Source organism: Kryptolebias marmoratus, linkage group LG19 (genome assembly GCF_001649575.2).
Source record: "Kryptolebias marmoratus isolate JLee-2015 linkage group LG19, ASM164957v2, whole genome shotgun sequence".
Taxonomy (NCBI): domain Eukaryota; kingdom Metazoa; phylum Chordata; class Actinopteri; order Cyprinodontiformes; family Rivulidae; genus Kryptolebias; species Kryptolebias marmoratus.
In genome coordinates this window covers 5,829,210-5,845,218 of record NC_051448.1, presented here as the reverse complement: position 1 = coordinate 5,845,218, position 16,009 = coordinate 5,829,210, and the positions used below count along the sequence as shown (strand labels likewise).

The 16,009-nt window shown below is 37.2% G+C and overlaps 1 protein-coding gene across 19 annotated transcripts in view; it reads right to left on the bottom strand.

Annotated features, from left to right (window-relative positions):
- Positions 1 to 16,009, bottom strand: part of ptprk (protein tyrosine phosphatase receptor type K) — a 104,872-nt gene that overhangs the window by 51,659 nt on the left and 37,204 nt on the right. For all 19 annotated transcript variants that reach the window (XM_017411868.3, XM_017411872.3, XM_017411871.3 and 16 more), the window contains 4 exons: positions 11,247 to 11,369; positions 4,329 to 4,489; positions 3,320 to 3,371; positions 3,151 to 3,209 (listed from right to left, as the gene is read on the bottom strand). In XM_017411868.3, coding sequence (XP_017267357.1) covers positions 3,151 to 3,209; positions 3,320 to 3,371; positions 4,329 to 4,489; positions 11,247 to 11,369 — 395 coding nt within the window. The remainder of the gene's footprint in view (positions 1 to 3,150; positions 3,210 to 3,319; positions 3,372 to 4,328; positions 4,490 to 11,246; positions 11,370 to 16,009) is intronic.

The window sequence follows — 16,009 nt, the reverse complement described above, 5'->3', positions numbered from 1 at the left end:
GATGAGCTGTGACTGGAATAAACTTCAGTTTATGCTTTATAACCCTATTAAAATTAAAAGCCATAAACTGTGGTCCTGTTCGGCTTACTAACTGTGCATAAATTACCACGGACAAGTGTATGGCTTAAAAGCACCAGAACATTTTGTTTTTCCTTTTTGTTATTTTGACAACTGTGTTTCTCGGAGCTGACTGCATTAATTGCCAGGGTGACAGCCTGTCACTCCATAAATTTTCTTTTCTTTCTAATGCCAAAGGATAATTTACCCAATACAACATTCTTTGTGATTTCCAGCTTATACGTTTCAAGCTCACACTGAGAAGTTTTTCTTCTTTATTTCAGCAAGAGTTGCATTGTTCACTAATAAATCCTCTGCAATGTAATTTATAAGAGAGGACAAGAGGGATAATTAGCTTGTGTACATGTGCACAACTTCATTTTTGTTGATACTTGGACGTGCATGGCTTTGATATTTCTGTGCATAAACACTTTTCCAATTTTGCATGCATATGCTCTTAGAATAAAAGCTGTGCAGTCTTTTATACATGGATTTTGGTGTTTTATGTCTCTGAAAGACTTGACATTTGCATATTTTCCATCAAAATTTATATTAATACTGCGCTTGCATAGCTGCATACAAGTAAGGACTAATTGCCCACACGGACAGCATTATTTTGGCAACAGAGGACAGAGATGTATTCAAATAGGATAGGACTAAAAAATAGATATGATCAGTCCCTGGTATCAAATAGGACTACTCCACAATGTCTATACATGGTAAATCATTGTATGCTTCTAATTTAAGGATCAAAAATGTGCATGTCAAACCTCTGCAAGCTTTAAATTGTTCAGAACATAAGATTTAAACGTATTATTTGCTATCATTTTCAAATAGCAAGCCACATTTTTTGATAGTGAAATCAAAAGTATGTCATGTTTCTAATTAGTCAAACAAATCACTTGTAGTCTCACATCTACAGCATTGATAAAGATCTTATATTCCAGCAAGTGTAATTGAAATTAATTCCATCGTGCCTAAGGGGTGGGAGTTCACTGCTGCTTGGATGCAAATCATTACATTTATTATAACACAACATTAGGAATTTCATTATCTTCTATAAGACCATACCATTTTTTATCTTGAATAGATTGGATGGTGGTCACCTCTGATCAGACAGGTGTCAAAGGTTTGCAGATTGATCTCATCATCGGGAAGCAAGATTATTGATGGCACATGTTTACAAGTTCACGCCCAGGCAAAGCCACTAAAACGCTGAAGGGAAAGGACTGACATATCATCACTCCAAAGTCGGGCTCAGTAAAAGCATACATCCTCTTATCATCCAGTTGCATATATCACTGTGATGTATGCATGTACGGGCATGGAATCAAGAATGTTCAAAGCTGCCGGGAGGGGATTTTTTCCCCCTCCCTTGTCTTATAGTCTGTGTTCTTATTAATGTAAATTTGGTTTCAGGCACAGGCTGTCCATACACATGAACTAATGTTAACTAACACCACAGAAAATAAATATTCCAGGAGCAAAACACACAAGATGGATTTCTAATAGTACGGCTAAACAAAGAAAACTTTACCAGCGCCACCAATCAACAAAGGCTACAAAAAAACCCAACATTTTTGTAACTGACAGTAAACTTTGTCAATTTCTAGACAAATATTTTATTTCATATTTTAATTTATTTATTGTAATTCCTAGTGCAGCTGCTGGATCATGACTGGAGTGGGTCAGTACTAAACTGCCCATTGAAACATCAGAAATAAGTTTAGAAGTCTAAATGTTCTTACATGTTGAATACATTGCTACATTCAATGAAAGTCGGGTTCCTTTTTTCCCCACTTTTCTAAGATGTTAAAAGTCCTAAGTGCATGTCAATCCATCATGCTGCTCACAAACAAAAGTAATGTGAGGATATGGCAATCCTGTCCGTGAGCAGACATCTACACTCTGTACAGTTTCATTTGAGACACAGAAACTCTAAAGCAGAGTCAGATTGAATGGAAATGTAGAGAAGAGTTTTTCAAATCTTATTTAAAAGAAATGCAAGTATAAAACAGAAGTCAATATGCTACTCAGACCTAATTGCAAACTAATGATAATTTGAAAACTTTGTACAATCTTGAGTGAAAAAAGTTTTCACTCATAATATAGAAGAAATAAAGACAAGATTTATAATTACAAGTCTCTTTAAGAAATGCTGTGTAGGTCTCTGTGTGTGTGTGTGTGTGTGTGTGTGTGTGTGTGTGTGTTCTGTGCTCATCTGTTCTTGTCTGTGAATGTACTTTATGACTACATGTGAAAAGTCTTCCCCTGGAGAAACCAGTCTCATTACAAGTCAAGCTAAAGTGCTAACACAGAGACATGTTCAAACATGACAAAATAGCTTCATAACCTCAAATCTAATAATCCGCCTCACAGCCTGAAAAAGCTACATGTGCCTCAGCAAACCAGGATGATTATGTTCAATTAAAACATGTTGACACACGAGTTTCAAGCTGGTGAGCTCCTCCCAGAGTCACAAGGAAGGGGGTCCAGATGGGCCATTTGGAGGAAGCTTTCACACTTAGCCTTACAGTTGGGTTACATGGTCCCCAGGCTGCGTGTGTGTTAGCATGATCTGTGTGTATGCCTGCAAGAACATTTAGCAACAGGCAGGTTATCTGAAAACATGCACGCAGCTGTCAACACCAGCCACCAAACACAAACGCGCACAAATCATGATTGACATGAATAAAGAAAGAACAAAAGACAAACACACAAATGTTCGGCATAATGCAACCTTCTGTGTAGTTCCTGCAATGTTTCCTCCTTTGCGAATCTCATTAGTTCAGGTCAGGTAGGACAGGGTTCATTAGAAGCACATAAATAAGACAAAATGCTGTAACGACGGTGTCAAATATGTCATTGCCAAATGCGGTGACATGCATGCATATATAACTTATACACACATAAACACACACACACACACTAGCCTAATCGCCACCTCCTGAGCCTCAGTCAACACGTATACATCAACAGCCTGCCTCACAGCATGTATGTGCGTTTGTTTCTCTGTGTGATGTGTGTGTTCCTATTAGCACAACTGGAAATGACAAACACTCTTAGCTTTTAGTTCTATATAAAGGGATTTACCTGATATTCATTAGGCCAAAAGGTGGAGACGGCAAGTTCAGCTTTCAGCCACTCTTTACCTGAACAAATAAATAAACCAACATATTACCACCACATAAAATCACAAAGGTCAGATGAATTGAATGAAATAAGGAAGTAAAGTAAAGTGAAGTTTGGAGCTAGACTTTACCGGTGTAGGATGTCACGTTCCATATAGGGTTTGCCAGAGGACCCTTGTTTACCTAAATAAAGAAAAAGACAGAATCTAATGTAAAACATATGAGTTATGAAGAAGTCTGGACTACAGCAATGACTGTCTTTCACACTCAGTTAAATTAAGGTGTATTGAACCAAACAAAGACTTTAATAATGGCTAAGATCAAAACACTGCAGGTGATGTTTTTGTGTTTGTGTCTCTGTTAACGAATGTAAGCGTCTCCGAGCATCATTAGACAGACAAACAAATCTACTCTGACAGTTTAAAAAAATATAGCTTTGTCTTCTAGTTGTTCCAGTTAAAAGCAAATGTAGGCTTAAATCAAAAACCAGCAAAACAGTGATGCTAAAACAGTGATGTTTTTCTTTCTCCAAATGCTTTTATTCTAAATAAACAACAGAAAATGACTGAGTTGTTGAATTAGGACTTCCAGTATCAGATAGACCCACTCCAAGTCATTTATTTATATTCAGCATTTTCAGAAATGTTCAATTAATTACCATAATTTGACCCTATTATGAAAAAAAAACCTCTCCTAGTAAATGTAATATGCTAAATTATTTTTTGGTGAAGATCTGGATATTTGGTAATCGTACAAAAACAAAAATATTCAACATGCCCTGTTGCATGTCAGTTATATTACTTGTGGTTTCACCAAACAAAAGGCCATATTTCCCTATCAATTTTGTTTATAGGAAAAAATGTGTTCTGTTCTGTTTTAATTTAACCGAGGAGCCTGAATCCCATCTGCCACTGCAACAAACAAAAAGCATCACTGTTTCTATAAAGTAGCCTCAGAGACTCAAACTTGTCCCACAAAGAATAACTAAGGTTTACACTGGGCCATAAGTGATCGTTTTTTCTATGGATAGATAAACCCAAACACATTACGACTTGAGGCTCTCTGTAAATGTGAATGAAAGTCTCGATGCACCAGGACTCTAAATTAGTTCATCTCTGATCCTTGGCGGGTGTTCGTTACCTTCACCAGGACATTCAGGGTTCCTGGGCTGGAGCCGTCAGGGCTGCCGAGGAGATAGTTGAAGTCAATACAGTGAGTGTCGTTCTCCTTCATGACTGGCAGCTGAAACTTGGCCTTCTCTCCGACATCGTACTGAGAAACATCCACAAACATGTAGGAACCTAAGAGAAAACAAAGGAAAGATAAGCACGGTCTGAAAATCAACATCACAAATAATCATAAAAAGTAAGGTGTTTTTTTTTTAAATTTAAACCAAGAATCAGTTTGTTTCTGTGGCAGCTGCTTTTGCTTGTACTCCAAAGACTTACTGAAATCCACTACTTTAAACAAAGCAGTGGATTTTAATGGTGCCCTCTGAGGAGGTAGTTAGTGTGGAGACACAGTCAGTATTATGACTGCACTTGCCAAGAGTGGGCTGTTTGCCCACAGCTTGTGTTACAAGTACCTACATGAACAAACCGACTGCTCTGTGTAGGTTTTCTTTCAACCTTTATGTGCTGCAAGTCCACAGATAGTATTTCTCTCAAATTCCACCAATAAATCCAACCCATGGCCAACTGATTTCTGACATGTTAACACAAAGCAGAACAAGTTTTTTTAATTTGCTTTATAACTTTTTTTTTCTGACAGACACAAAAGAGCAGTGGAGTTCATGTCATTAAAAACAACTCTCAGCCAGATTCCTCTCAGTTTATCTTGTAGAGAAATCAGTCTGGACGCTTGTTAGCTAACAGTCACAACTGAGTTTTATAGTACATGGTACAGCTGGATCTGGAAACTGGAGCACGGAAATAAAACTTAATCTGGGTAAAACGAGAGTCTGTCCATCCAGATGTTCTATTAATCAGCTAAGACCTTAACCAGATGTTGCTGCTCTGAAAAATTATGAAATGTGATCCTTTCTGCTTGATTTCTTTAATCCCACAATCTCCCATTAGCTCGTTATAAATGAGAAAGCACAAGACCACCAGTTCCCAATCCTTTCAGCTTCTGACCCACAAAATAACTGTGGCAGTCTTGCTACCACAACTATCTGTGGTTGTAGGGTATAAAAATTCCTAAACCAATTAAACAAGACTCATTGTGATATTTTTATCGATTTCTGCCCAACATTTTTTATGTCTTAAATATTATCACAAAAATATATTATCAATCAATCAATTTATTTCTAAAGATCACTTCAAGACTAAACTTTGTAATTCATGATCTATAAGATCTCAAATTTATTGTTGTGAACTATGGACCATACAATATTGTTTATATCCACATAAAGAGTAAATATGTTGAACAAACGAGGCAGTGTGAAATACACAAGACAACACAAGGCCAGTTTGTTGTCAAATATTTTGGCCTTTTTTTAGGCTTTTAAAATAAATGTTTGAGCCACTGAAATAATAATTGATTTTCTGTAATAGAAATAAGTATATTGTGAGTTTTACCACAAAAAATAATAATAATAATAATAATAATAATAATACAACAAATCAAAAAAGCAAAAGAAAAAAGCACAATAGGGCATAATTAATTTTACTACAATTAAATTAAGTGTAATTGAATTAAATACAATAATAAAATGCTCCATAAAATGCCCTGACAGTAAAAACAAAATGTTTTCATATGGTATTATATTGACTATGTACAGTACAAAAGGCTGTGGAACAATAGTGATTATCGGTTATTGTTTGGCTAATCTACTGCGAGAAAACATGTTCCTCTGCAGAATAAAGCAGAACATTAGTCTTTCAACAGGAACATGCAAACATACAGTTATACACACACACACACACACATCTTTCAGTACCATAGTTATTTGAGTAGCTCTTTTTCCACAATCTCTCCTTTCATTATTACTGCCACACATGCCTCCTTCAGCACAAACAAAAGAAGACTTCTCCCTCCTCTGTTATGAGAACAACCTTACTTCCTGATTGTGAGTGTCACTAACAAGTTCCAAAATAAAAACAAAAACAAGGAAGCACAATTTCCTCTCTGAAACCTTGCTTTTTTTTTTTAATCGCCCAAAATGCACATGTGATGGATGCCATTCTTATTTCTTCATTTCTGGCACTGGTACTAAAATGGTGACACAAGAAAAGTGCCATTAAGATGGCTGCCAAGATGATGTGGTAGCTAAAAATACTTCTATCAGTTAGAGACCCAGATATGTCACTACACACACAACACTGCAAACATTACCTTTGGCACTTTAGCAAGACATAACACTGCCTCAAATACAACATATACCAGCAAATGGGTTAACTCGAGGTAAAAACAGCTAAGTGATGTTCAACAAAAATTATTTCCCACTAAAACAATTCTCAGCAAAGTTCATTTAAATTTCTCAATATCAGCCAGCATGGTCAAAATAATGACTACCTCCAACATGAGCCAAAAAACAGTTAAGGAAACTGTGACTAATAAATGACTGACAGTACATGAAACTAATACAAGATTCATGCCATGCAAGCAGACTTCATGATGCCAAGAACATCTGACACCTTAAGGCTGCCAGTTTCTAAAATGGCTGATATCTTTGAACTGCCAAAGTCTAAAATGGCTGCTAATAGAACGATGACACAATATACCGATGAGGCTAAAAATATGTCTGTGACAGCCTTAAGACCCAAATATGTCACACAACGACAACAGCAGTGTGGTAGGCAGAGGGACGTATTCTTTGGCAAAACAAAAATATCTTGCAGGTGGAAAACCAGCTGACAGAGTTGTTTCCTTTTTAGCATCTTGAGGTGTCAATCATTTAATGTGGGATGCAAAGTAACTAGCAACTTAGTAAGAGTGACATAACCAATCACACACAGTTTTTAAAATACCGTCACTTATCAGAATGTTGATTATGTACTCCATGAATTTATTCAGACATTCTATATTCTTTTAAAGGAGTGTTTGGGATGACTCTCAGTAACTAAGGTCATGCCCACATTGAAAATATAACAACCAACGCTGAAAAAATAGTTAATCTCATTATATACAGTTATGATAAATGTCTTTAAAGTATTTTTAAGTGAAAATGAGCCAATGACTTCTCAAAGTGGAATTTTCTGACTTCTCATTGTCACAAGTATGGTTGTGATAGAAACCAAATGTAGATACCAACAGGCAGCAGCCAAATGAAGATTAAGCAAATTTATTGAAACAAAAGACAAACCAAATGCTTGACTGATGCAGAGATGCCAAAAAAAAGATAAATAATGCCAAACAGGAACAAAGACGGAGAGTAAAGCTGGATTTATACAGATGACGCACAACAATGTTCTGAAAACCAGCAGTAGTGGTAGCAAATGACTGAATAAAAAGCAGGTGTGACAATCTGCAAATTAGGATCAGGTGAGAGTTGAAAGTGGACAAAACCAGAAACAAACTTTGAAAATACCATAAGCTAAGCATCAAACAAAACTAGGAATAACCTAATAATTCCACACATAGAATCACTAATTTAAACCAGTCAGAAGAACAAGACAATACAAATTTAAAATCACCACCAACCTTAAGACCATGACTTGTTAGAAATTTTTACAGATTTCTTTTTTTTTTTTACTAGAATACGTAATTTATTAAGACCTGCTAAGCTCTGTACAACCTACACAACATATTAGAAAGTGGCTGAGCTGCAGCAAATTTGGAAAAGCTCCTTCAGTTTGAAGGCAATCATGATGCTGCTACACAGTCAGTACTCAAGTACTCACGTAAGTTTTTCCCTGCTACTTTTTGCAACCTATGGTGCTCTCTTGAGCCCTCACCATGCTCAGTATACTCAACCTGGCACAACTCTCTCTGACCAAGTGTCAGGACACAGCTGTACTCTAGGTGTCAAACTCCAGGCCTCCAGGCCACTGTCCAAAACGTTTTAGCTGTTTTCCTGCTTCAAGACACCCAATTCAAATGGTTTAATTACCTCCTCACCAAATCATCAAGTTCTCCAGAAGCACGTCCATAAGTCAGCCATTTAAATCAGGTGTTTTAAGGCAAGAACGCACCCAGACCTCACCAAGACCCTGCAAAGACCATCCCCGTTCTGAACATTGTATTTAGTATCATAGCAGGGTTGTTATCCAGTTTGAAGGGGTGCTAATGCTTGACTTAAGCACTATGGCATTGTGTTAATTTAAAATTTATTCATGTAACTAAACTGCCAATTCAAAGAATATTTAATGGTTTGTATCAAGAAAATTAAGTAAATGCTCACATTTAGAAAATTTATTATTTTTTTTTTTTAAATGAACACCAGTTTAATTGATTTAATTACTAGACTGAGTTCTATAAAAAAAAATAATAAAATTGTCTTTAGAATCTCAACATTCCCTTTTCAAATTTAACTTTGGTACTTCTTCAGTGTCAACCAGCTAGCTTTAATGTTATTTTCATTCTTGCACTGATGTATCTATTAGTATTCAATTATTATTAAAACATTTGGTCGTGCTGTTGCAGTTTTAATGCATTTCTCCCCCTCTCCTATTCGAGAGAGCAGTTCCATACAAGAGGAAGAGGGAGACATGGAGAGAATAGCATGCCAAATAGGTTTAGAGTGTTACTGGCAGACAACATTATGAGTCAAGAGTATCTGCTTTAGTCCACTGAGCCACTGAGCCCCAGCCCATGAATGTTCAACTGGCACAATGATCACTGCCAGCATAGCTTCCTAGTTCTGCCATGGTGAACTGTGCCAACATCAACCCCTCATGAGATCACAAAAACAAGTTTTATGTCTATTACAAAAACTGCCAATCCATCCATGTATGCTCAATACTGCCGTAAGTACAAACAGTGATTAGACAAATTCAATGTGGGTTATAAAGGACAGAACTCTAATTGTTAACAAAGAACTGAGTCTGAAATGAATATGTGTGAAGCCCCGAGTAAATGATTTCTCTTCTGGCATTGTATTTGGCAACCTCTCTGAACCAATCAGCACTGTAGAGTTTCTCCTAAAGGTTTTTCAGATGCCATTATCACCAAATCCCTCACAATAATACAAGTTTACAATCTCTTTGTTTTCAAAAAGACTTAGTGCAGCTGTTTTAAATTACATCCCAGCCTCAAGGAGCCCACAGCAAATAGTTTGAACATAAACATTACTGTGTCTATGGGCAAGGCATTTATACTCCTAACTCAATTCCTGTCCCATTTCCTTTAATCCCCTCCATGTAGAGAACCTAGCAATGTGCTGTAGCTCTCATCCCCTCCAGCAACCCCACTTTTCCATCCAATGCGCCACTGTTCCACACCCTGCTGGCATTATTAACACATCAAATGTCAGTTCATGCTCTCATACCTCTAGGCAAGGCTCTGAACCTACCCTTCAGCAACCAACATCTCCAATCCATTAACCTGCTCTGCCAACCCTATGCCCCACTCATCCCACCAGTTTTTACAGGCGTTGCTGCTATGTTAATTCCAGGGATTACCTCTGTTCCCCTGGGCAAGGAGTTTAACCTCGTCAAAGTGGCCACTTTTCCGTCCCTACATAGTGACACCTCTTGGTATTTATGACCAAGACTTTATGACTTTGGTATTTATGACACCAAAGTCAAGACTTTGGCTCTGTACCATTACACACTCAAATAGATCCAGGGCCACAAGTAACAGGCAACTAGACAAATTTTGGGAGAAAAGGTGTACATTTATGTGAAAGTTGTTGAGAGCAGGTGATGAAATGAACTTTTCTCTAAATGTCAGCAAAGGTGGGCTGTCATAATGACAAGCTGGGGAGATAAATAATAGCATTACATTGTCATAGTAACGATGTCATAATCTTTCAAAGGAAAAGAAGAAAGGAGAGAGGAAAAATGAAGTTCAAAAAACAAGTAAAGGTTAAAACGGAGGAAAGGAAAGTAAGAAGGCCAAAATTAAGAAAACAAACTTCAACACATATTTATTAATCTTTTAGTTGGTTTTAGTTATTTAGCACATTATCCAAACATCTCCAATTCTAACTTAGATTTAATTTTGTAAAGCAAGTTATTAGTTGAACGTTGCACAGCCAGTTACTGATACAACATTTGCCTTTTAACACTGTAAAGTAGGCAACCTTGCCTGTTGGCTGCCGTTGATTAATGACCTCATATTCTGTTAATTAGACACTCAGCCCTAAGGCAGAAAGATTTAATTTCCCCTTCATCATCATCACCAAGAAAAAAAACAACTGATTAAAGAGGAGGTTAGGAGAGGAAAGGAGACCGGAGGAGAACAGAGGAGAGGAGAGTCCTTGCAAAAAGGGGGGGAAGAAATATCCAAATATGTACTTCAATCAAGGGACATACTAAGTAGACATATCAGCAAAATCTACTTTTAGTTTCAAAAAACACAAACTTGATTTGCCAAATTAGTATTCATTTACATGCAATAAGAGTTTTGCTGTGGGAGCTGGTTGAGTTGAAATAAGTTTTCACTACCATAAACATCATGCACACATGCCAGACATTTTAAAAAAGTCATAAAATACAGCTGCGGGGTTGTGAAGTGATTCATGGTAAAAGACAAAAAATAGAGAAAGTAACATGTTGCATTATTTTCTTATTTCTGTTTTTAGTTCCAACTGGGTTTGTCTTTTAGCAATCAAGTATTTAATTAAAAAAAAAAAGACATGTCTTGCTAGCATTTGGTAACAACTTGTGGGCATACTGTATCACACACAGCCCCTAATGCACTTATTGTTGTAAAAGGTTAATTAGTCAAAACCTGCTTTACTACTATGGAGTTTTGTGTAACATACTTATATTATTTTAGAATAAATATTAATCAAACGGTGACTAACAGTCCACTATATACCACTTTACTTATAACAATGTTTAAATGCAGAACACTTAATGCGACTTTGAATGGAAATGCATCAAGTTGTGTTCCTGATGCTAGAGTGAAAATTGGTAGATGACAAACAGGAAAGAGAAAGTTGAGCCTAACCTTGTGGTAGGTCTGGTGAGGCATATGGCACATCTTGGGTGTTGATGTGCGTCCAGTCAAAGTCATCATAAGGATCTTGGAGGTAATCACACTGTGAGAAGCCCTCATCGAATGTACAACTTCCTGCAAAACAGAAACACAAAACAACTTCGTTAATGTCATATCACAAAACTAAAGATTGTGGAATCAAGTCAAGTTTATTTCATTGCAACAAAATGTTTCCTCCAGTCATTCCGGAAGACATTTTGATTATTTATTGTTTGCATTTGTTTGTGAGTCTTTGTCTCAGCTCATTAAAAAAAACACCAGGAGTCTGAGCTCCAGCAGTCATCACTCAGGGCAGTCAGGACCACCCCTGACTCAACCGACAGCGCCTTCAGCTGATCATCTGAGCCCCCCACCACAGCCTAGGGACAACCATGTGTGAGCTGGCAGCCTCTGGCTCCGCCTCAACAAGATATTCACCCTAATACAAAGAGACGTCACTTGTCCCTGACAGCTAGCCGAACTGATCAACCTGCAGTGATATGTGGCTCATACTGGTAATATCGCTGATAGGAACAGCATGCTGGTCACTACAAGCGATCTGATTCATTGACCTGGCAATGTTGCACAGCTTGTGTTAATAAAGTAGCTGGAAGAAACATGACCAAGAAAAGCCACAATACCATCTGATTCAAGTCGCTGCTTGTTAGTGAAAGAGCGGTGCTCTTTTTGACCTTCATTAGATTAAGAAATATGATCAGAACTAAAAGAAAAAAAAAATCTTCTGTAAGTTGTCAAGAGAATTTGTAATTTCATGATAGTGACAGAATATTTCAAGTGAAAGTAACAACATAAGAATTTAACTTCTTTATTCTCACACATTTGGATGTTTTCTCTTGCGTATAAAAGAAACCAAAAGGTATACAAAGAGTCTTCTCAGTCAAGTTTTCATTTATTTAAACCACAGTGTTTATCATAGCATAGTTAAAAGTCTAATATTTATCCCTTGGCAACCGCTGGTGTTGAGCAGCAGAATTTCAGTTCAAAACTAACAAAGCCAAAACCAAAATTGAAACCCAATATGTAGCCCTTTAGGCTCCTTATAAAGCACTTAAAAAAAGAAAAAGAGAAACTAAAATAATGTGGACTCCCTCTCTCTGTTAGAAGCTTTTAGCCAAAGGATATAGCTAATTCAATGAAGAAAAACTTGGCAAGGACTCGCAAGCAAGTGCAGTTGTATCGGCTGGTACAAGATATAAGATATAATGCACAAGTTGAAACTAATGAGGAAGAAAGAAGAAGAAAACTGAACAAATGAAATTTGTGAAAATGTATATTTGGCTTCATCTTAAATATCATGAAATTTATTTTAGAAACCGACTCATAGAGACCTAAAGACACAAAAGTTAAAAAAAAATAAAATAAAAGCCACCTTCAAGCATGATCACCAACCAGTACTGTCGGCAGCATAAATCTATTTGCATTCAGTTAACGGTTCCAGCTTTGATACCTGTGTCCTAGAGCAAGCTGAGGCGCTTCTGATGGAGAGCAGAATGACAGGCCCTCAGATACCCCGCTGATCTGAGCTCCGGCTACAGAGGCATACCGAGAGGTGACAGACGCCGCCAGAGGAGAAACAAGTTAACATCAAACTAAGCGACTGTCTTTAGCTGCTGGCTGCATGGCTGGCTGTGACTCACAGCCTTAGAGGGACTCTGGATCACATTCCTCTCAGCATTGCTCTATAAACCAGCCTCTTCTTGTGCAATTCAGTTCACTTCCATTCAGTTCAATTAAGTCTTTGTCACAGCAAGTCACCTGCAGCCATACTAAACAAAATCACTGCAGCATTAGGCAGTGTAGCAACTACTCTATGACAAATATGTTTTCCTATATACCAAAGTAATAGCTATGCTAAACAGAATTAGACATTCTGCATTACTAATGTTGAATTGCTGCAGTTTGTGTCCATGTGCATGCTCCAGTAAAACTCCATGACCTCTTGTTTCCTACAGTGTGTGTCAGTTTACGTCTTGCTGTCAGGTAGTTCTCTGCATGCTTCAAAAGTGCAAACACTGGTGTTCTTTGCAAGTCTATGGAATTGCATAAAATGTACTAAGCAGAATGCACAAAACATCAAAAAATAAGCTTACCTTTTGGTATATCTATTTTAGGATTGTTATAATCTGGCATTTGAATAAAATGTTGGTTTGTTGTTATTGTTTTTTGTTTGTTTATTGCTTTAGTACAATCATTTGTATTATAATAGACAAATCTCAACACAATCAGTCATTTTCTGACAACATTATAGTTTATAATGACCCAAATTAAGCAGGAGCGAATCTACAAGCAACTGTTCCAACCAAGTTTCTATTTTTATTTATTTATTTTTTTCTAGAGGATAGTTTGGAATAAAAATCTGTGTAATCCTTTGTATTGTAAAACACTTTTTGGTCATGTTTTGACATTTAAGACTTCGCCTTGGATTACCTGCTACAGCATGTTTGGCTTTCTTTCACCTCTTCACTTACCTCCCTACCACAGAGTAACTCCATTTAGTTTCAGTCTTATCCTGTGAATTCTGCATCTGAAAGCAGTTTATTGAGTTAGTTTAAACAGAGCATGGAATAAATATGTGCTGTGGGCTTTGAGTTGGATAACCATACACATACAGGCTTCCTCTAAGCTCTGATATAAAGCTCCATTTGTGGTGTTTTGCGTTTGCTCAGCAGAGAAGAAAAACATGTCCTTGTTTCAAATTTCACTTTAATGGTTGAAAACATGTCAATCACAGAGGATTCCTCACCTCTTGTTTGTACACCTCTAGATGACATGACTCACAGCTGCTAACATACAAAAATGTCTGTCCGTCCTCTAAAATGGGTCTGCAAAATTATTTACACACACACCTCACATTAGCTGACCCACAGTCTCAGTTAACACTTCTCCTGTTACTAAAAACCCTGCCAACTTAAGCCAACACACATTATCTGACACACACACATCTTACAACAAACCCGGTTTGCCAATAATGAGCTGAGCAGACCTTGAACTCTTCTTTTGCCTCTGCTGTAAAAAACACTAAGCAACAAGTCATAACATTTAAAAAAAAAAAAAGAAAAATCTTGTTCAAATGTATGGATTTAACAAGCTTGTTTTCTGTCTTTTTAAAGGAGCGTTTCAGCAACACTGATCTTTTTTTGGCTTTGGCTTTAAAAGCATTTGGCTTCTGCTTTTAAATGATCACATTCTGCTAGTGGTAAACACTAAGTTTAAAGAAAGAATACTAGATTTTGGGGAAATCAACAAACCTTTTTAAAAATGACAGCAACGGGTGTAACTCTACTACAAAATGCTGATGCTTTAAAAAAAAAAGTGGTTAGGGTAATGATAGAAGTTGCTAAATGTGGTGGAAAATTTGGCAAAGATGGCAACACTAAGGTGAACAGAACTGAGACTTACTTTTGGCAAACAGAGGTGCATGAGAAGTAAACACTTCCTGTTCTGAGCAGGTACTGTTACTCTACTTGTTTTGGCCCACTTCAAACAGCTGAACAGTGTGGTCATGAGTAAAATGTAGCAGAATTAGTGAAACTGCAGCCTGAATTTGTTAGATTCAGTAGTAAACGTGTCCTAATAAATGAGTATTTTTTACTAATTTATTCTGTGCTAATTGTATAATAAGGTATAGCTAATCTTTACAACAGTTTTTAAAGTACATGCATATTCATGAGCGTGTGTCCAGATGGGTCATTATTATTGCCACTCTCGCTTACACTCACAAGGGCACACATACACACAAAGTAAGGAAAGAGAGCGGCGCGAAAGAACCGACTGCATGCTAATCACACTCTAATCAGCTTCTCTGATTGGTCGCTTCGCTAATGAAATAATGACTACTCATTTGCATAATAAAATAATTAGAAGGACTTGATAAAGGCTCAAGGGCAAAAGAAAACCACTCTCTCATACACACACACACACACACACACACACACACACACACACTCACAAATACAGAAACACACAGAGCGACACAGGACAGCCGCAGTCTTCTCTAAAAGATTGCTGAATGGCATCAGACAACATCTGCCACCGTCGTTTAGAATCATTTTGTGGTGATTTGCATTGACCTCCACCTACATGAGGTGAATCAGACAAAAGTGCTTCGACTGAAACTGTTCAAACACACAGGCCCATACAGGCCTCGAGGGGTCATTGGAGAGAAGCGGGCCATCTCCCAATTGTAAGCGTAGATCAAGATTATTAGCTGGCTATGACCAGATTGTGTGACAATGAATAGTTTGATTAGCTTTTGCTCCCTCGGTGTGATCTAACTGATCTGCAGAGGAGGCAGTATTAAATCTGATTTAACAAGTCTACTGCGATAGAGGTCCCTGGGACGTGTTTAAATCAAATAAAGGTCTGAAGTGTTTATTTCTCCTCTGGATAAATCAAGAAAATCCTTAAGGACAAATCAACTAAAATAGGAGTCACTGTCAAACCTAAGTCAGTACTTGTTTTTGTGCTTAACAGTCATCCTTGGACTGAATAAACATCTCAAAAAGGCTTCATGGTAAAGTTACAACAGTGTAAAAGGACACCAACAATGAAAACAAACCATGTATCGCCTGAGCAGTTATAAAAAGGCTCTATAATAACACACTCCTATTATGTGTAAGAAAGTTTAAATTACGCTTAATATTAGACTACACTCACACTCTTTCACAAGTCTTTATAAGCCATTACATACATGTTTTTGTTTTTTTTAAATGAAC